This window comes from Papio anubis, chromosome 4 (genome assembly GCF_008728515.1).
Source record: "Papio anubis isolate 15944 chromosome 4, Panubis1.0, whole genome shotgun sequence".
NCBI lineage: Eukaryota > Metazoa > Chordata > Mammalia > Primates > Cercopithecidae > Papio > Papio anubis.
In genome coordinates, this window is record NC_044979.1 from 13,935,010 (window position 1) to 13,955,775 (window position 20,766).

At 40.6% G+C, this 20,766-nt stretch overlaps 1 protein-coding gene and 1 long non-coding RNA gene across 3 annotated transcripts in view; one reads left to right on the plus strand and one right to left on the minus strand.

Moving 5' to 3' along the window:
- Positions 1-3,906: 3,906 nt before the first annotated feature.
- The window catches only part of TPK1 (thiamin pyrophosphokinase 1), a 401,164-nt gene continuing 384,304 nt past the window's right edge, over positions 3,907-20,766 (plus strand). Inside the window, exons 1-2 of one of the 2 annotated variants that reach the window (XM_003896790.5) lie at positions 3,907-4,030; positions 4,385-4,443. In XM_003896790.5, coding sequence (XP_003896839.3) covers positions 4,401-4,443 — 43 coding nt within the window. In that variant the 5' untranslated portion in view covers positions 3,907-4,030; positions 4,385-4,400. Of the gene's footprint in view, positions 4,031-4,066; positions 4,444-20,766 lie in introns of those variants that run through there. The other variant, XM_031665051.1, reaches the window with a different exon arrangement.
- Positions 4,362-5,038, minus strand: LOC110742918. The gene is made up of 2 exons (XR_002521217.2): positions 4,848-5,038; positions 4,362-4,747 (listed from the first exon to the last, which is right to left on the minus strand). It is a non-coding gene; the product is annotated as an uncharacterized LOC110742918 (long non-coding RNA).

Sequence of the window (20,766 nt, forward strand, 5' to 3'; positions counted from 1 at the left end):
TTAACTGCCATCAGAGTTTTTGGGTGACCAAGTGCACTATTAATGAACAGTAAAATTTTTAAAGGAATTTTTTTTCTAGGAGGTGAAATAGTGGGTTTAAAATATTCAGTAAACCATGCTGTAAACAGATGTGTTGCCATTCAGGCTTTGTTATTCCATTTCTAGAGCACAGGCAGAGTAGATTTAGCATAATTCTTTTTTTTTTTTTAAAGTTGTCCTGAACATTTATACATAGGTCTTCCTGAAGACACACATTTTTCATTTCTACTAAATACCTAGGTCTGACTTTAAAATATATGTCTATACACACACACACACACACACACACACACACTTTAACTTCTGGGATACATGTGCTGAATGTGCAGATTTGTTACATAAGTATATATGTGCCATGGTAGTTGCACCTATCAACCTGTCATCTAGGTTTTAAGCCCTGCATGCATTCGATATTTTTCCTAAGATTTAGCGTAATTTTTTTTGTTGTTTGTTTGAGATGGAGTCCCGCTCTGTCGCCCAGGCTGGAGTGCAGTGCTGTGATCTTGGCTCACTGCAACCTCCGCCTCCCGGGTTCATGCGATTCTCCTGCCTCAGCCTCCTGAGTAGCTGGGATTACAGGCGTACGTCACTATGTCCAGCTAATTTTTGTATTTTTAGTAGAAACGGGGTTTCACCATGTTGGTCAGGTTGGTCTCAAACTCCTGACCTCGTGATCTGCCCGCCTCAGCCTCCCAAAGGGCTGGGATGACAGGTGTGAGCCACCATTCCTGGCCAGATTTAGCATAACTCTTAAAGGCTCTAGGAATTTCAAAATGGTAAACAAGTATTGGCTTCAACTGACAACCACCAGCTACATTAGGCCTTAACAAGTGAGTCAGCCTGTCCTTTGAAGCTTTGAAGCCAGGCATTGACTTTTCCTCTCTCTCTAGCTATGAAAGTCTTAGATGTCATCTTTTTCCAATATAAGGTTGTTTCATCTCCATGAAAAATTATCCCTTAGTATGGCCACCTTCATCAATGATCTTAGCTAGATTTTCTGGTCAACTTGCTACAGCTTCTTCATCAGTACTCACAGCTTCACCTTGCTCTTTTATGTTACGGAGATGGCTTCTTTCCTTAAACCTCATGAACCTCTGCTATCTTCAAACTTTTCTTCTGCAGTTTACTCATTTCTCCCAGACTTTAGAGAATTGAGAATCAGGGCCTTGCTCTGGATCAGGCTTTGGTTCAAGGTAATTGTTGTTGGTTGTATCTTCTACACTGACCACTCAAACTTTCTTCATAGCAATAAGGCTGTTTATCTTTCTTATCATTTACTTGTTTAGTGGAGTAGCACTTTCAGTTTTCTTAAAGAACTTTTGCTTTGCATTCACAACTTAGCTAACTGATACAAAAAACCTAGCTTTCTTTTGACAAAACTTTCTCACTAATCTTATCATTTCTAGCTTTTGATTTAAAGTGAGACACATGCAATTCTTCCTTTCACTCGAACACTTAGAGGCCATTGTGGGGATATAAAATGGCCTAATTTCAACATTGTTGTGTCTTCGGGAATAGGGAGGCCCAAGGTGAGAGAGATACAGGAGAATGTACTGGTCCTGGGGCAGTCAGAAACGCACAACATTGATCTATTAAGTTTGCTGTCTTATGGGGGCATAGCTGGTGGCACCCCAAAACAATTACAAGAGTTAACATAAAAAAATCACTGAACACAGATAACGATAATAAATATAGTATTAACGGAAATGTTTGAAGTATTGTGAAAATTACCAAAATATGATGCAGAGACATGAAGCGGGTGTATGCTTGTGGAAATATGTTGCAGATAGACCTGCTTGATGCAGGGTTGCCACAAACTTTCAATTTGTAAAAAATGCAGTATCTGTAAAGCACAATAAAGCTAAACACAATAAAAGGAGGTACGCCTGTAATTCCTGGTATGAAGTACCATAGTTCTCCATTTTTCCCCCATTAGTTGTTAATCTGTTTCACATTTACTGAACTTCTCTCGGTGAGACACGCTGTGTGGCTGGAGAAATAGCAGGGAAGGAGACAGACATGGCTCCTGCCCTTAGAGAGCCAGCTCTCTAGTAGGGGGAGACACATCGTTAACAAGTAAACTGTGCTAGAGTGAGGTTTCAAAGGCGAACAATTAAATTTTGGTCCTTGTTCCCCTGGAGCCTACATTTTAGGGTAATTAAATAAAATATGAAAGACCTCAACACTGACTGGAACATAATAATTGATCAGTAAATGTAAATTTTTGTTACTGCTTAAAAAATCGGTTACAATCTGCCATTGAATTCATTGTTCAAGATTGCGTTCTGAATACTGGTGATGTGTTTTTGCCATTTGACTACCTTCTATAATTTGCCTTGCCTGCTTATATCCTTGGTTATGATTTTTCTGGTTTGGCTTTTACTAATGGACATGTAGTTCTGAGGCAGGAGAATAGGGTCTGGAGGCAGGGAATGTAAGGTCGCTTCACGCTGACTTCCTGGAAATAAATCAAATTGAAATACTTCAGCAATGACAGGAAGCATCCTCTCCATTTACATAAGGCTTATATCCAGTAAATGAGTTTGAACTTTACTTCATCCTCTTCATTTACATAGAGCATATGCCAAGTAACCAATGGAAACTTCTAGAGGGCATTTAAACCCCAGAACATTCTCTAACGGCACTCTTGAGCCCCTATGCTCGGGGGCTCCTAACCTATGGGGTGTACTTTCATCTTCAATAAATCTCTGCTTTTTTTTTTTTTTTGCTTCATTCTTTCCTTCCTTTGTTTGTACATTTTGTCCAATTCTTTGTTCAAGACGCCAAGAACGTGGACACATCAACTGGTAATAGCTCTTCATTGAATAAACACATGACAACCACTTGTCTACTACATGTGCTGATAGTTTCCTTGTATTACACTCAGTTGTCTTTTAGGTTCATTAAGGTCATATTTAAACATGGACTTTTGAGATTTGTTGTAGCTAAACCCGTATATAAGCATTTAGACTTCCTCCTTCTTTGGGTCTTTTCTTGTGGACGCCCATGCACACAGCTGTAAGCTTTTCTCCTGTTAAACTGTCTTATGTCAATTTGACCTCTTAGGCCCAGGTGGAAACCTTAAGAGGGTAGAGGGAGATTAGGTTTGCTCAGTATTGGAAAAGCCTGTATTGCAAGAGTGACGCTTTGCAGCTGCAGATAGGTGGCTTGAAGTTTCTTCCAACAAAAAAATTGTTTCCACAAAGCAAAGGAAGGAAAGCTCTTAACGGAGTGTTCCCTAAATAAACAAAGTTTTTTTGTTGTTGTTGTTGGTTTTTGAGATGGAGTCTCACTCTGTTACCCAGGCTGGGAGTACAATGGTGTGATCTCGGCTCACTGCAACCTCCGCCTCCCGGGTTCAAGCGATTCTCCTGCCTCGGCCTCTCTCGAGTAGCTGGGATTACAGGTGAGCGCTACCATGCCCGGCTAATTTTTTGTATTTTTAGTAGAGACGAGGTTTCACCATGCTGGCCAGGCTGGTCTCGAACTCCTGACCTTGTGATCCGTCCGCCTCAGCCTCCCAAAGTGCTGGGATTACAGGCGTGAGCCACCGGACCCGGCCAGGAAGGAAAGCTTTTAACCCGACGGCTCAGGGAGGACACCGGTAAGCAGCACTGTGTAGTTTTGTTTGGCTCGGAAGCCAGGTCAAGCATGGGTGATGGGGAATTCGCCACTTAGTTTGGAGCAAATGGTGGCCTCCTTTCTAAAGCTGACTGAGTGCAGAGGGCCCGGCAGCAATGCCACAGCTAGCAGAACCAGCCCAGAGAACGCAGCATTGCAGACTTGAGGCGGATGGTGCCGGACACAGAGCACGGGGCGCGGCTCCCACTTGCCTCCGGCTCCCGGAAGCGGGCGGGGCCACCTCGCGTCCCGGGGGCTAAAACCTGCGAGCAAGGACCGCGCGCGAGGCTCCTTAGCCGCGCGCCGAGCGGTTGATCGCCGTAGCTCCCGCAGCCTGCGCTCCCCACTCTGTGGCTCCATCCGCCATTGTGTAAGTGCGACTGCCGCCGGGCGCCCGGGCCGCGGCAGGGGGCGGCCGCCTCTCGCTCCCCAGGTTCCCGGATGGTGACGGATCCACGAGCAGAGGCGGCAGGGGCAAGCCCTCGGACCTCATAGCAGCCCGCGCGCGCCGGTCTGCGGGGAACCCCGCCCGCGGCGGCGCTGCAGGCTAGCCGTGGCGGGTCCCAGCGCTGGGTGCCGCGCCGCCGCTCAGCTGGCTCCTGGGTCCCGAAGCGCGTCGTTGCCGAGTGCCGGGTTCAGGCGTCTCCCGTGCTGTTGGTTTTGCGCAGTGTTTAATTACAACTGAGAAAGTCTAACTTCACTTTTTTTTTTTTTTTAAATGCAGAGGCCAATAATCCGTTATGGAGCATGCCTTTACCCCGTTGGAGCCCCTGCTTTCCACTGGTACTGTATTTCTTTCCACGTTTTAGTGTCACTGACATGCCCCTCCCCAGCGACGGGAACAGGTCGAAAGGACGGGGCTCTAGAGCCAGCGTGACTTCCAGCCTGGGTTCTGTCCCTGATTTCCTAGCTCTGTACCGCTAAGCATATCAGCCTCTCGCCGGCCTCATTTTCCTCATCTGAAAAATGAGCTTACGTATCAGTCCTTGCTGTGAGGACGAAATGACACGATATGGTGTGTATAGTCCGCCTGGAGCCCAGTAAGCTCTTCCCGGCTGTTGCGCCTCCACCAGCAGCACGAACAAATCTGGAACATAGCGGAACATTAGACGTTGCAGGCATTAGGGACGGTCATCGTTGCTTGACCGTGATGCATTTTTAATCCATTCAAAGTGCCCCGAGCTTACCTAATAAAAGATTGGTAAATGGTTATATCGAGTGCTTTAAATGTATATAACACTCAGGATTTTTATTCTTCTAAGATTTGAAATTACTGTGTAACTGAGTGCAGGCTGGGCTGCTCCGCTGCTTGCCGAGCCAATCAACAAGGACGAAGTGCCCGGAAAGGAAAGTGACTACTTCCAAAGCTAGCAGTGGGGAAGTGGTCCAAGCTTCTGCCTTAAAGAAACCATTTCAAATTTGGAGAAAATGCAAGGGCTTAAAAAGGGGAGCTTGGCATCGGGGCTTGGAGGCCCCAGTCTCTGTGACTTGCTCAGATATTTATCTTGGGTTGTTGCCTCATCTGCTGAATGGGCTGGCGCCATCTGGAGTATAACTGGGTTGCAAATTAACTGCAGCCTTGAAGTAATCTCCAGGTGGAGGAGAATGCAATAGTCGCCTGAATTGTTTCAAGATTAGTCTCTGGAACTTCAGACGAACACATAAGTAGATAAGGGAAACGTTGTGTAAGGGGGTGCTTGGGGGAAAGAAGGAGAGCAAAGATTATCATCTCATTGTTAAAGGTAAGACAAGGCATGGCACAGGAAAGAGAAAAACTTTTGAAAACAAGACATTTGGGTACTTCACGTGGAAATAGATGGAATGAATGAGTTTGAGACAGGTTGTTAGCATTCATTCATGTGTAATTGACTACTGTGTGATAATTTGGTAATGTTAAAGTATTTTTAATTATTTTTCTCATAACATATAAATTTAAACAGAAAGCATAATTGTTTAAATGTTTACATTTGTTTTCTGTCAACATGAATTCATGGGTCTTGTTTAGGGCATTGTGTACGTTTTTCCACATGCTGGGAATAGTAGGTGACATTGACTCCTTAATCTCAAGTCATGTTTTTGTTTGTGACAGCGTCTTGCTTTGTTGCCCTGGCTGGAGTGCAATGGTGGTATCATGGCTCACTGCATCCTCGACTTCCCATGCTCAAGCGATCCTCCCACCTCAGCCTCTGGAGTAGTTAGAACTACAGGTGTGCACTACGCGACCTGGCCACTTTTTAAATTTTTTGTAAAGAAGGGGTCTCCCTGTGTTGCCCAGACTGGTCTCAAACTCCTGGGCTCAAGTGATCCCAGTCTCCTGCTACCACGCACAGTTATGCCAACTGCTTTATATGCATGTTTATGTCTTATTCTACAGGCGAAGGAAAACAGTTACAGAACTAGAATCTTAACCCGGTTATTGTTTTAGGAGGTTAAAAGGTTGAGCGTTTATTACCTTAAACAGCTTTTCAAAAGTTAAAGAAAAAAAAGGCCAGGTGCGGTGGCTCATGGCTGTAATCCCAGCATTTTGGGAGGCTGAGGCAAGAGGATCACCTGAGGTCAGGAATTCCGAAAGCAGCCTGGCTAACATGGTGAAACTCTGTCTCTACTAAAAATAGTCTCTACTAAAAGTTGGGTGTGGTGGCACATGCCTGTAATCCCAGCTACTCGAGAGGCTGAGATAGGAGAACTGTGGGAGAATTGCTTGAAGCCGGGAGGTGGAGGTTGTAGTGAGCTGAGATCGCCTCACTGCACTCCAGCCTGGGAGACAGAGAGACTCCATCCTCCATCTCAAAACAAAAACAAAAAAAATCCAAAAAAAAAAAAAAAACACAAAAAAACCCCAGAAGGCATTGGCAAGCACATTTTGCAAATTTCCTTCTTCTCGTTTATCCAGTATTACCAGGACAAACGGCATTTTCTAGAGTAAACATTTGATTCGAGTGATCTGTTGACTTTCAGATTTGTTACTGAAACCTCAGAGCCTTACTGTCTGAAGATTTCTGATGGTTTCTAGGTTAAAAGACATATATCAAGAGATACTGACTGCTGCGCAATGAAGATTATATTGAGGAGCTATAATATCTGAGTTTAAATCCTAGCTTTGCCACTTAATAGTTATTTGACCTTGTACTTCCATTTCTTCATCTGCAATATAGGAATACATCATAGGGTTATTATGTGTATAAATGAATTAGTACAAATCAAGCACTTCAGTAGCTATAAGCTGTTCAGCAGTAAGTTTGAGGGGAAAGCAAAAAGGCAGTTGAATCTCAGGGTGGATACTGAGATGGAAAAGGAGGGAGCAGATAGCTCTGCCCCTTTGTTTTTATTAGAGGCTTAGTGGGGAAGGCCTTGACTGGTTAAGTCAGGACATTTGTAAGTTCCACACTGGAACAGGGCGGGTAGGGAAATGGTGATATGTGAAGTAGAGAGCCAGGGGACAGAATCCAGTGCTCCCTTGGGTGGTTCTCACAGTTTCCTCCTGTTGTTCCTATGGGTAAAACTATGTAAGATTCTTGCCTTATCTGTAGTTTTGACCTTGAAACAAGGATTCGGGCAAGTTTGTGATTACTCTAGATAAGTATAAGGTATTTAACAACAGAGCTGTTACTGTAAGAGCCAGTGTAATGCCGGGTCTTTTGCAGTAATTCAGTAAATTTTTGAGGTTAATTTTTTATTGGAGAGATTCCCTTTATCAAACAGATTTAGTGTTTAATACTCATCTGGCAGAGAAGTTTTTCTGATAGCAGCTTCTGTGAATTTGATTTGTTGGTGTTATCTGTAATGCTTACTAAGATTCAGTATAGTGGGCAGTCCAGCGATAAAGGTAGTTCTCTACAGATTAAGAAGTTGCTAAGAAAAGTTTTGTGGACCAAAATACTAACCCTCTGGGATGATCACCAGCTCAGGGAAAGATGGAATTCTTTTTAAAATTATTTATTTATTTATTTATTTTTTCATAACTAAAATAAGTGCCCATTATTTAAGAACAAACAACTATCTACCCTAGAATATGAAAGTTTCCTGTATTCCCTTTTCCAGAAATAACTATTATTTCTCCTACTTTAAACAAAATGGGTTCATATTACAAATTGTTTGTAAATTACTGTTTGGGGGCAGTGAGTTAAAATACATAAATATTTGTTACTACAAACATCATATGTGCTCTTTCTTCATTTTTTAATTTTTTTTTCAAACTAAGTAAAAAGTGTATCCTAGTTACCAGACATTATCAATCTAAAAATGTATGTGTTCTTTTACATTTTGTGTGTATGAATAAACAAAAATAGGCCTATTGAATACCCTTTTCTGCAACTGTTTTCACCTACTACTTTGTTATGTCTGTGTGTATAGATATCCCAACTGTTTTGTTTTTTTAATGGGCAGTATGGACTCAAATTCACTGGTCTTTCTTTTTTTTTCCTTTTCCTTTTTTTTAGAGATAGGATCTTGCTCTGCTGCCCAGGCTCCAATGCAGTGGTGTGGTGATTGCTCACTGTAACCTCTGACTCCTGGGCTCAAGCAGTCCTCCTGCCTTGGCCTCCCAAAGTGTTGGGATTACAGGCATGAGCTGCTGTGCCTGGCCTCACTAGTCTTAATAGACGTTTGTGGTAGTTACTTCCAGTTTGTACTATGACAGACTACAATGCATGTCTTTGATCCTACTATTTTTCATGTTTATGTATTTTAGTAGTGTCAATTTCTAGAAATGCAGTTGCCAGGCCAAAGGACATGTCTGCATTTCTGGTTATCAAGAGGATCTATCAGCTAACTGGTGTATATTCTTTGGTACTAGGTGCTGAGGGGGATACAAAATTGGAAGAAGTGGTCCCTTCTATCCAGGAGTTTATGGTCTAATTGTCAAGAACAAAACATAAGATTCCAGTGAGATGTTGAATTACGTATTATAGAACCCACATAGGAACCGTAGAGACCGGGATGAGAGGCAGGCTGGAGTCAGCAAATAAATCATGGGGTAACTCTGACATCAGCTGGGCCTCCAAAAGAGCACTGGATTTAAATGGAGAGAAGCACGGAGGTTTCCAGAAGAGCATCGCAGGTGATGGGCCATCCTAGAGAGGGAGCTCAGTGCTGCATCTGGACATGAAAACGGACACGGTGGTGAGTGAGAGATAGTGTGACTAGGTTGGAGCGTGCTCATGAGGGTTTTGGAAGAACGTGGTTGAACAGCGAGGGTAGAATCAGATTGTGGAGGAAGAGACATTTATCGCAGAGAAGGAGATAGTTTTTGAAAGTTTCTGTGTCTTCTGCCTTTGGAACATTCTATACAAAGCAGCTTTTTATAAACAGTAATCCCCCCTTATCCTAGAGTGATATATTCTAAGAACTCCAGTGCAGCGAGTCACCCACCTTTTTTTGGCACCAGGAACTGGTTTTGTAGAAGACAGTTTTTCTGTGGACCAGCGGAGGGGTGGGTGGTGGTGGTGGTTTCAGGATGACTCAAGCCTTACGTTTATTGTGCACTTTATTTCTATTGTTATTGCATTGTAATATGTATATAGGTATATATTATTTCATGTAGTATATATAGTGACAGATCATCAGGCTTTGGGGTCATGTGAGAATCTAATGCCCTGCTGATCTGACAGGAGGTAGAGCTCAACTTCACTCCTTCCTGCCCTACTGTGTGGGTGGGTTTGTAACTGGCCACAGACGGTCTAATTTACAGATGATTTGAAGTATACAGGAGGGTGTGTGCAGGTTGTATACAGATAAGGGGGGACTACTGTACTTTAAAACTCATTTAGATGTGTCATTGATGTCATGGTTCTGATTTACCAACCAAATATAGGTTAAAGTCCTTATCTTGAAGGCAGTTTTCAAGTGTACAATATATTGTTTATTAACAGTAGTCACTGTGATAGTGCAATCACCTCTTTGTACTAAGGTAAACTCACATCCCCACTATTTCCTTATAGGAACATTTGTTCTTGCGTCAGTATTTTCCCTTAGCTCATGCTAAATCTGCCACCTAGAATGATCTTTGCCAATCCTTAGAATTATTATTCTTAAATTTTAGCCATTCTGTTGGGTGTGTATAGCGATGTCTCTATGATTTTTGTCATTTTCCTTATGACAGATTTCTCATAATGTGTTCATTGACCTTTTGCATGCCTTCTGAAGTGTTTACGGCTCTTACTCATTTTTTCAATTAGATTGTCTTTCCTTTTTTATAAAAACGTATTTTAGGAGTTTTTAAAAAATATATTCTGGTTGCAGTTCTTTACATTTTGATTTTCTCATTATTAAAATAGGGAGAATGACACTTTCCAAGGAGAGTTGTGAAAATTAAACAGTGTGTGTAAAGCATGTAATGGTGACATGTAAGAATTCAAGCATTTTAAGTATTTTTTGTCTTTTTAAACTTTTCATCTGAAGGGTTTTTATTTTTAAATTAATACAGAATATTTAACCGGTAAGGGTGTACTATTGCTGTTTGAGGCCTTGTAAACGTAGGTGCCTTTTCAACATATTCTTAGACATCTAAACTTTTTGCTGTGTTCTTCAGTGCCTGTGATCATTTCAGTTTTTATCATGAAAATTTATGTTCAGAAATTACTATGCTTTAAACATTTTTTAAAAAAGTAAGGTCTATTTACTTTAAACACTTTATAGCCAACATAAAGGTAAATAAATAGCCAAATCTCAGAACAGTTATTTGCCATGTGCTTATTTCACAAACTCGAGACACAGCAGTTACAGAGGTTTGAATTTCTAGTTCACTAAGAATACGGATCTTTGGCCCGGCGCGGTGGCTCAAGCCTGTAATCCCAGCACTTTGGGAGGCCGAGACGGGCGGATCACAAGGTCAGGAGATCGAGACCATCCTGGCTAATCCGGTGAAACCCCGTCTCTACTAAAAAATACAAAAAAAAAAACTAGCCTGGTGAGGTGGCGGGCGCCTGTAGTCCCAGGTACTCCAGAGGCTGAGGCAGGAGAATGGCGTAAACCCGGGAGGCGGAGCTTGCAGTGAGCTGAGGTCCGGCCACTGCACTCCAGCCTGGGCAACAGAGTGAGACTCCGTCTCAAAAAAAAAAAAAAAAAAAAAAGAAAGAATACTGATCTTTTTATTTTTATCTTTTCAACTTTATTGAGGCGTGATTGACAAATAAAAGTGCTATATTTAGCCAGGAGTGGTGGCTCTCGCCTGTATTCCCAGCACTGTGGGAGGCCCACCCATCTGACTTAACTGTACTGTATTTACTTCTTTAAAGATCCTGTCTGCAAATACAGCCATGTTCTGCGGTTCTGGGGGTTAGGACTTCAACTTATGAATTTGGTGGGAGTCGGGGGGTGGGTGGGCACAATTTAGCTCATAACAAATAGGGTATGTCAATTAACTTTTCAGCTGTAAATAAAAAAAAAAACCGACTGGGTCCATATTTCAGTATTACCATGATTTCCAAAAAAGAGGTTTTAACATGTAATTCTAATAGCATATAGGTAGTATATGAAGCAGAGAGTCAATTTTGGTCTTATTTAGTTGCTGTTTTCTACTTACATACAAAGGTTTTTCTGTTCATTCCTGTTTATCCCTTATGGCCCACACTGTAGTAGATGTTGTAGGAAAATAAAAAAGGGTTGACAAATCTTACTGTGAAAGATTTCAGCATATAACAGGCTGTTTAGTACAACACAATGGAAATGTAATTTCATGCATCATATAATTCAAAACTTTCTAATAGTCTCATTAAAAAGGTTACAAATTTTAATTTTAAGTTTATGTCTTATTGAATCTAATCTAATCTAAAATTCTATTATTTTGACATGTGGTCAATGGAAATCATTACTAATGCTATAGTTTACATTTTTTTTTTGCACAAAATCTTCAAACTCCAGTGTGTAGTTTACATATCTAGCACATCTCAATTCAGATGATAAATTTTCATTAGACATACTTGATCTCTATTTAATTTGTGATAATTTGTCAAATGTTTTGTTTTTATTCATATTAGCAAGGAGCAACTTGTAGCCTTGTAACTTTGGAATGAACTTTATAGGCAAGGAAAAGAATATTTTGTTTCCAAAGAAAGCCTTGGGAATGGATACTAGAGATAGAACTGGACTAAAACCTAGGTTTTCTGATTATCTATTTCCCTTAATATTTAATGACTTTTGTTGTTGTTGTTTAAAGCAGTATGCCTGCTTTAAAACCTAGAAAACTTTCGAGGTTATTGTTGTTGATGTTGTTGTTGATTGGTTTTTTAAGATACTTTCATCTGGTATGGCAAAGAAATTTCTGGCTAAAGCTGCTGTGTAAGGATTAGCCTTATCTGCTGCTTAAGGATTGTGATATTTTTGTTAACAAGGGCTATCTAAGATAGTGGAAGATACAAATTTGTGAATTCTAGCTTCGAGGATTTTATGGTACTCTCCTACCCAATCAGAAATCCTCCTATGTAGCCCTCAAATCTCTGGAACGTTTCCGGGACACTCCCTGTGTTGACTGTTCCTGTTTTTCTTGGTATATAAGGTATACTTGTTGGAATCCTTCCTTTTTATTTCTTTCAGCCTATTTCTAATTTACTAAGACTTGCTGTTAACTACCCTTTACTTATATTTTTACTTATTACTTATTCTATTTGGTGTAGTTTAACTTTTCTTCATATTTTGTTTTATTTTCATATTTGCCTTAATTTTTGCTGTACTTTTAATTAGATTAGTTATATTTGATGACAACATTTTGATGCATCCTTATTGTCAAGGAGCAAATTGTTTCTCTTGCCTTAAATAAGATCTCATTAACTTTATAAGCTATCTTTTCCACATCATCTAGACAATCAATTTCCTTTGATTCAGTGGTATTTAGTCTTGTGGCACCTGCCCCCCCCATCTTTCCATGTTAGCATTTTAATAGTTCATGCCTTTAGAAACTAAAACTAAAAGTGAGTTTAAAAATAATTTTAAATCTTTAAAAAATTATCTAAATTTATATTTTGTAGCGTTATTAGAAAGAATGGGTTTTTTTTTTTTTTTTTTTTTTAGATGAAACAATTAAAAATATCAAGTGAGCCTGTGGGAGTGGTTTTAATATTCACAGTGATAAAATGTTACAGCATAATTACACCAAAAAAAATCTGTGGGTATTGACACATTAACACCAGATATCTTTGAGGTTTTCTAGGAAAATGAGATGTGTTTGTGCGTTAACTTTCCATCAAATAAATTTTATTTTTTTTGTTGCTGTTGGTAGAATGCATCCGAAAGTTATTCTTTGTAGGTGGCAAACAAATGCTGAAACAAATGGATTTCATTCTGCGTATTTCTGTATCTTTATCATACCATTGTCTTTGAAGGTATTCATTTTTCACAGTGGAATTGTTTCTTTTGTTTTTATGACTTCCAGTGAATTTAAGCTTTTGATTTACTCGTACAGGTCATGTGTAAGGTTTTGACTTGCCAGCCCAATTGCTGCCAAAAAACTCTTCTTTTTTCAAAGTAGGAAAACTGTTCTAGAAAAAGTTTCTTCCTAATCCAAGTACATATGCTGTGAGTGAATCCTTTGGATGGGTAGGAGGCCTTTACAAACTGTACCGTTCCTAGTGTGTGTCTTCCTTAGTAATCCTCTGAGATAGCCATCTGGTTTTTTTGCTGGAACATGTTCAGATAGCTCAGTCTTTTTGAGCAAACATGTACCGTTATTGGACAGACAACTGATGACTAAAAATGTGTATTTAAAATAAGCTGAAGTTTACCTTTAGTTCTCTTATTTTCCACCTTAAATAGCATAGAAGATCTTTACTTATTTTCTACCTAATTACCCTTCAAATACTGAAAAATCTTAACCAGATCATAGTCATCTGTTGAACAATTATTTGAGTGCCTGCCTGCTGTGTACTGGGAACCATTCTAGGCATGGGAAGACATATCAACAATTTTCTTTTCATTTAATGCTTTCCAACCTATCCCAATATAGGTATCAGTGATCTGCTTCTGGAAAATCAGATGTCTTCGTCAGAATGCTTACAGGGTCCTGTTTTCATGATTTTTTTTTTTATTTTTTGGAGGCGGAGTCTCACTCTACTCAGGCTGGAGTGCAGTGGCACAATCTTGGCTCACTGCAACCTCTGTCTCTTACGTTCTATCGATCCTCCTGCCCCATCCTCCTCAGTAACTGGGGCTACAGGCGGGTGCCAGCACGCCCGGCTAATTTTTGTATTTTTAGTAGAGACTGGGTTTCGCCATGTTGGCCAGGGTTCTCTCGAACTCCTGACCTCAGGTGATCTGCCTGCCTTGGCCTCCCAAAGTGCTGGAATTACAGATGCACCACCATGCCTGGCCTGTTTTTGTTATTTTATTTTATTTTATTTTATTTTATTTTTGGAGATAGAATCTCGCTCTGTTGTTGAGGCTGGAGTGCAGTGGCACAATCTTGGCTCATTGCAACCTCTGCCTCCTGGGTTCTATCAGTCCTCCTCCCTCATCCTCCTGAGTAGCTGGGATTACAGGCGCGTGCCAGCACGCCCGGCTAATTTTTGTATTTTTAGTAAAGACGGGGTTTCGCCGTGTTGGCCAGGGTTCTCTCGAACTCCTGACCTCAGGTGATCTGCCCGCCTTGGCCTCCCAAAGTGCTGGGATTACACGTGTACCACCATGCCTGGCCTGTTTTTGTTATTTTAAATTGCAGCTTCTGCAGGATGTTGAGAATCCTGAAGAGGAAGGTCTTGATAAATCATCAGGGGAAACAATCAGTGCTTTGGGATTAAAGAAGAAAAGAGGAAGCGGGGGCAGGAAAATGGAAGGTCGCACAGTTGCATACCTTGTTTAAGTTTATAAATTTCTTTGTATGGTGCTGTAAAATCTTGTTACTTACGTTGAAATTCTTAGGCCAGTAACATTGGCATGCCTCAATGCCTGTAAGAAAAGCAGAATCTCACGCCCCACTTCAGACCGACTGAATAAAAATCTACATTTTAACAAGACCCTCTGTCAGCCTTAATGTTCCTTAAAATGTGAAAGGCACTACCTAAGAGGAATAGCAACTTCCTTTTAAAATAATTAAAACAAAAACACCCTCCATCACATTTAATAACATTTATCATTATCTAGAACTTCTTTTCAATGATTAACATCCAGTGGTTTTCTTTTGAGCTTTATTGTTGTCTGTGGAAATGTATAGTGTGATAATGCGTTCAGGACACGTACCCAGTGGCAGAGGATGGCTCACCTGAGTGCAGTGTGGGGAGGTGATACCTTTTTCCATATCAGCAACATCTGAGGTGCATATCCACTCTTTTGGCCCTTGGTCTGCCTTTCAAAATGTGTACATGTAATGCTGATATTCTATCAATGTAGTTGGTTAAGATGTGACTTCAGGCTTTTCTCATATATAATTTTGTTTTGGTGTTTTATTGAGTTTGGGGGAAGTAAATCTAAAATTTTGCTTTGTAATTATTGGCCAAAAATTACTATACTATGCGACATATACACTCTATAAAGTTTGGGTGTTAAAATCACGCGAACAATTTTCTTTTGGAAGATTGTTAACCAGAGAGATGTTCTGTAAGTTATGCCTCTTTAGGCTTTTCAATTCCTGAGTATCCCTTTACAAATGAGACATCTGCGACTGAATACATTCTTTTAGATATGGCTTGAAGTCAAAGAAAGTAGTCACATGATCACATTATTTTCTCTGGATGATGTCATCCTGTTAAATAAGCCCATGCTTTTGATTTTGGGGAATGATAGTTGAGGAGTTGTGAAGTTTGAAGTCAGTAAAGCCTTTTCTGACCTCACTTTTTTTTTTTTTTTGATGAATCTGGCATCTGAATTGATTACTATAAGTCAGAATGTATCAAAGCCATTTGAAAATGGAATTAAAATGGCCTCTTTGTGAAAAATACTTGTTAATACTTGTAATTATGGTTTCTTTTCTATAGGGGAAACATACGTTCTCAGGCTGTTTAACATTTTATTCATTGAGCCAACATTGTCTGTTACGTATGTGGCATCATACTAAATCCATGCAATTGAAATACATAGTCCAAGGTTTCACAGAGATTAGAGCCTAGTAGGGCAAATGGATACGCAAGTGAGACATTAGAGTACAGTGTGATAAGAGACATGCAGGGGCAACCTTGGATCACATAGGAAGGATTTGGGGGTTTATTGAAGGCGTCTGGAAAGAAGAAATATTTAAGGTGGCAAATTGTTTTATAATTTTTATTTTTGTGATTAACACCGTGAGATGTTTATGTACCTTAGTCCGCTTCTGATTGTATGCCGAGTGTATACTTCTGGGAGTAGAATGAAATAAAGTTCTGAGCCTCTAGGGTTTCCAGTACATGTTCTTAGGTGACTTTCCAGAAAGGCTGCAGCAGGTTATGTGGCAGTGTCAGCACACTAGTGTGTCCCTTTCAATGTGTCCTTGCTGGCAGTGGATGCTCTGCAACTCTGGATGGAAATATTCATGGATTATAGCTGCTGCTGCTTTTTTCACTCCCACATCATGATTTTTGCAGTACTCTTGGTAGTACCGCCCGTAATCTAAGGTGGAAAACATTGTCCAAGACTTGAAAATGATCAGAAAAGATTGCTAGGAGTCTTTTCAGTGGAACGCTGGGCTTAGTTAGTGGATCCTGAAGTGACTAGATACAGGGTGTATACCTTTCACTTTTTTTTGATTAGGCAATTTTGCAACATTGTAGGGATAGAAGTTAGCGAATAGTCATGCAAATGATTCTTTCTTTTTTTTTTTTTTTTAGATGGAGTCTCACTCTGTTGTCTAGGCGGGAGTGCAGTGGTGCAATCTTGGCTCACTGCAACCTCTGCTGCCGGGGTTTCAGCAATTCTCCTGCCTTAGCCTCCTGAGTAGCTGGGATTGTAGGCACCTGGCACTGCACCTAGCTAACTAAGTTTTGTATTTTTAGTAGAGACGGGGTTTCACCATCTTGGCCAGGCTGGTTTTGAAAACGCCTGACCTCATGATCCACCCACCTTGGCCTCCCAAAGTGTTGGGATTACAGGCGTTAGCCACCGTGCCCGGCCACGATTCTTTTCTATAATAATGCAAATGGAATTTTGTCCAGTGGGATAGAATTGATTTCCACCCTGAAGAAATATCCCCAGATAGTATGTTTCATTGCTCTATAGTAGAGATTACTAAACTTCCCGTTTTAGTCTTCAGTGTCTCAGTAATTTTTTCATGGGGCCACCAGCACCAAATACCTCATAGTAACTTCTATTAAGTAATTAGGTCCAAAAAACCTGTTAGTAGTTTGTACAGTGTCCCCTGTTGGTTCAGCGAGGCACCCTGAATGCTTTGCCTGTCAGCTTGGGAACCTTTCTTGTAACCAGATTCACCGTTGATTTCAGTAATACTCTGCCCCCCCCCCCCCCCACCACACACACTCTCTCTCTCTCTCTCAAGTTTGTACTCATAACCTCATTAATTGATGAGCTGAATAATATCTTTGGCATGTGTTCCTTTTATATTTGCATGAAGGTCGTGATTCTAAACCTTTTTGAAATCACTCTTTAAGCGCCAGTTAAATTCTCCTTAATTTGTTGTTAATTTAAAAGGTGAGTAAATCGGTCATCTGAACTTTCTTTGAAGTCAGTTTCCTTATCTATAAATGACCCGTCATAGACCATGAGAATTAAAAGTAAAAATGCATCTGTAAAAGCATAGCATGGAGCCTTTGAGGACAATGTGCAAAGTGGGCAGGTCACACATACCTTGGAGCTTGGGGGATTCCTCAGGTGCTCATCCCATAGAAAGGACTTAGGCTAGGCTCGCCTGTGCCGCAGGGTGCCCTGGTAATCACTCCAGGAGAGGAATCTCAACTGCCGCCCTTCCACCCCCACAAAAGTTCCACATATTTGCGGGGACCTCCAGGTGACCGTGTGACACTGTGTGCCTGGGAACTTCCGGGTTACTAGAGTGCGGAGCTTGTGTTGCTAAGCTAATTTCAGCCTATTTTTGCATTGTTAACTCTGACCTACTGAACTAGCTCCTTGAAAAGATCCAGAAACTGGCAAAGGGAAGGAGGTGAAATGAACTGCAGGACCATCTGTATTTGCATTTATATTCCCTCACTTGTTTTCTAAAAAAGTGAAATGTATCCAGTAGTCATAACTTTCCATTTGGACAGCAATTATATAGTTTTGTCATTTTAATTTCCATATGCTTGATCTCATTGTGCTAAGTATTACCTTCTAACTGTAGATATGACTTTATTTCCCCAAACCAGCGAGTGTTGGAGTCAACTCTAAAAACGTTTTCTTCTCCTTCAAATTTTAAACTTCTAAAATTATAACTAAAATTTGGAAATAGAATAGCGTATATTTAGGCTTCATGAGATATCCAAGGAATGGAAAGTAAAAGAAGCTGACCTAGACTGAAGTACAAGGCTAGGAATATTTACATAGGAACATCAGGCGTAGATTAGGACTGAGAAAAAAGAGATGGCAATGGGAATTTACAAGTAGGTGTCCAATACCAAAAGCTCTAAAGTAGCTTACAAAACCACAGTAGTTAGGGTGTGGGAAGCCTGGTGGAATATTCATACTGTTTTGTTCAAAACTATGAAATAGTTTCCTCCTTTAATTTTTGCTGTCTGTCTTGATCCAAATTACTATTATCATAGGAACAATTGGTTTCTGAATTGGTTCTCAATTGAACAATTGGTTCTCTCTTGCCTATTATCAATTCAACTGATTTAGTGTTGTCTGTTTCAGTGGATCTGTTAGAATCTGCCTGCGACAATTCTTGTTGATTAAAAAAAAAAAAAATGCCAGTGAAGGGAACCATGTGCAGACCAGCTCATACTAATGACATTCATAGAAACTAGTGATTCCATTGAAGTGTGCATTGGACTGTGACACTAGATAACTATGAAAGGATTAGGCATATGGTGGTATTGTATACTTGAAGCCTATCATAAATTTAACCTTTCTATTACTGTTAGGAGATGAGTTATTGTTTCCACTTGCCAGGTAAAAACAATACTTGAGTTGAGATCTGACATTATGCTTTTGCCCTTGCACTGCTTTTTGAAGTGTAAATGGCTTATGTTTAGTCAATCTTCTTGTTGTGAAATTGCATCATTTTTATGCCATCCAAGAGTTAGAGCTGCTGATGCAGCTATTAACAGACACAGAAGCACTACTCAGTTGAGACAACGTGTTAGAAGTGGGTGAGTTCTCTGAGGAATTTTCTGCTCACTTGTACCACACAATTTGAGTCATGTTTGTGCTGCATAAACTGTATCATTCATTTTTATATATTTATATATGTTTGCATAATACAGATGATTACCAGTATTTACTGAGAGCTTACTGTATGCAAGGAGCTGTTCCAAGTTTTCCATGTATTACCTTGTTTATTCTCACAGTCATCTTTTTTTTTTTTTTCTCTTTTTGAGACAGAGTTTCGCTCTTGTTGCCCAGGCTGGAGTGCAGTGGCGCGTTCCCGACTCACTGCAACCTCCGCCTCCTGGGTTCTAGTGATTCCCCTGCCTCAGCCTCCTGAGTAGCTGGGATTACAGGCATGTGCCACCACGCCCGATATTTTTTTGTATTTTTAGTAGAGACAGGGTTTCTCCATGTTGGTCAGGCTGGTCTCGAACTCCCAACCTTAGATGATCTGCCCACCTCAGCCTCCCAAGGTGCTGGTATTACAGGTGTGAGCCACCATGCCCAGCTATTCTCATAAATATTCTTAAGAGGAATATACTGTTACCCCCATTTTAGAAATGAGAATGCTGAGATAGATACAGAGAGGTTGACTATCTTGCCCAAGGTCACATGTCCAGGAAGCAGCAGAGTAGAGGTTTAGACCCAAGTAGTCTGGCTGCAGAGCCTGTTGGGTAACCACTACCACAGTACTGATTTTGTATGTGTATATGTGGTATGGCTGATAGAGTTTTATTTCTTTTTGAAGACTTTTTTTCCCCACAATCTATACATCTCTTGTCTCTGAGATCACTTTAAGTTTATTCTCAACCTGGTCAGTGAGTCTATCACTATCCTTAGTGGGAAACAGTACATCCGCTAAGGAATGCATTTGGGTATAAGTAATAGGGAAACTCATCTCACCGTAGGTTGAACAATTAGGAATTGATTTTCCTTAAACGATGAATCTGGAGGTAGGTGGTGGAGGGCTGGCGTAGCTGCTGTACACCATTGATAGGGATGCAGGCCTGTTCTTTGCTCTTCTGTCCTTCTGTGTTGGCTGTTAGCCTCATGCTTGTGATCTCATTAGAGGCGAGGTAGTTATTACAACTTCAGGCATCAAGGATGCATTCTAAGCAGAAAGAAAAGTATGGAGGGATTTTAAAAAGGGTCATGCCAACCTGGTTCATCCCCCTATATCAGAAAACCAAAAGCCTTCTCAGAAGATCCACAATCCACATAATTGACTTATTTTATTTCATATTGGCCAGAACTAGGTTATGTGGCCATTCCTACAAAGCAATCATGTGGAATCCTGTTCTTCTGACTGATTTTGGCCAGAAACAGTTCATCTTCTGGGACTGGGATATGGGCATACTAGCAACTAAATGAACTGAAGTGGTACTGACAGAGAAGTTGGATGGATGGATATGGTGCAAACAGTGGACAGAATTGGCCACAGGATGACTTCCAGGAACTCTAGCCAAATAGTCAAGGTTTGGAATCATTGTAATCTTGCTTGTAGTTGGGATCTGAGTGTTTGAGGTGAAAGTTGCCAGGATATATTTCCCATCTTTGATCTCAGATCAAGTGGTTCAATTCCTGCTTTTTCTTGGAAGCCTTTTTATGATACTCCCAGGAATGTAGTTTCTCCGGATTTGGGAGTTTACCTTGCTCTTTGTTTTCTGCCCATTCCAGAGCTTCTCAAATACGACATTCTTGCTCCTGAATTCCAGCTAGTGATGAGGCCTTGTTACTTGTTGACAGGTTTCTCTGATACTGTCCTTTGTCCCACCGTATAGTCTGCTTGGATTTTTTTATTCTCCTACCTGAGAGGCTTATTTTATATTGAACCATTCCTAATGTCTCAGTTTTATTCACTGTGTTCATATCATTGGTCAGGCACTATTTTAAGATAACTAGGTGGTCTGATTATATGCTAAAGCATATAAAAATGACAGTAGCATGCCA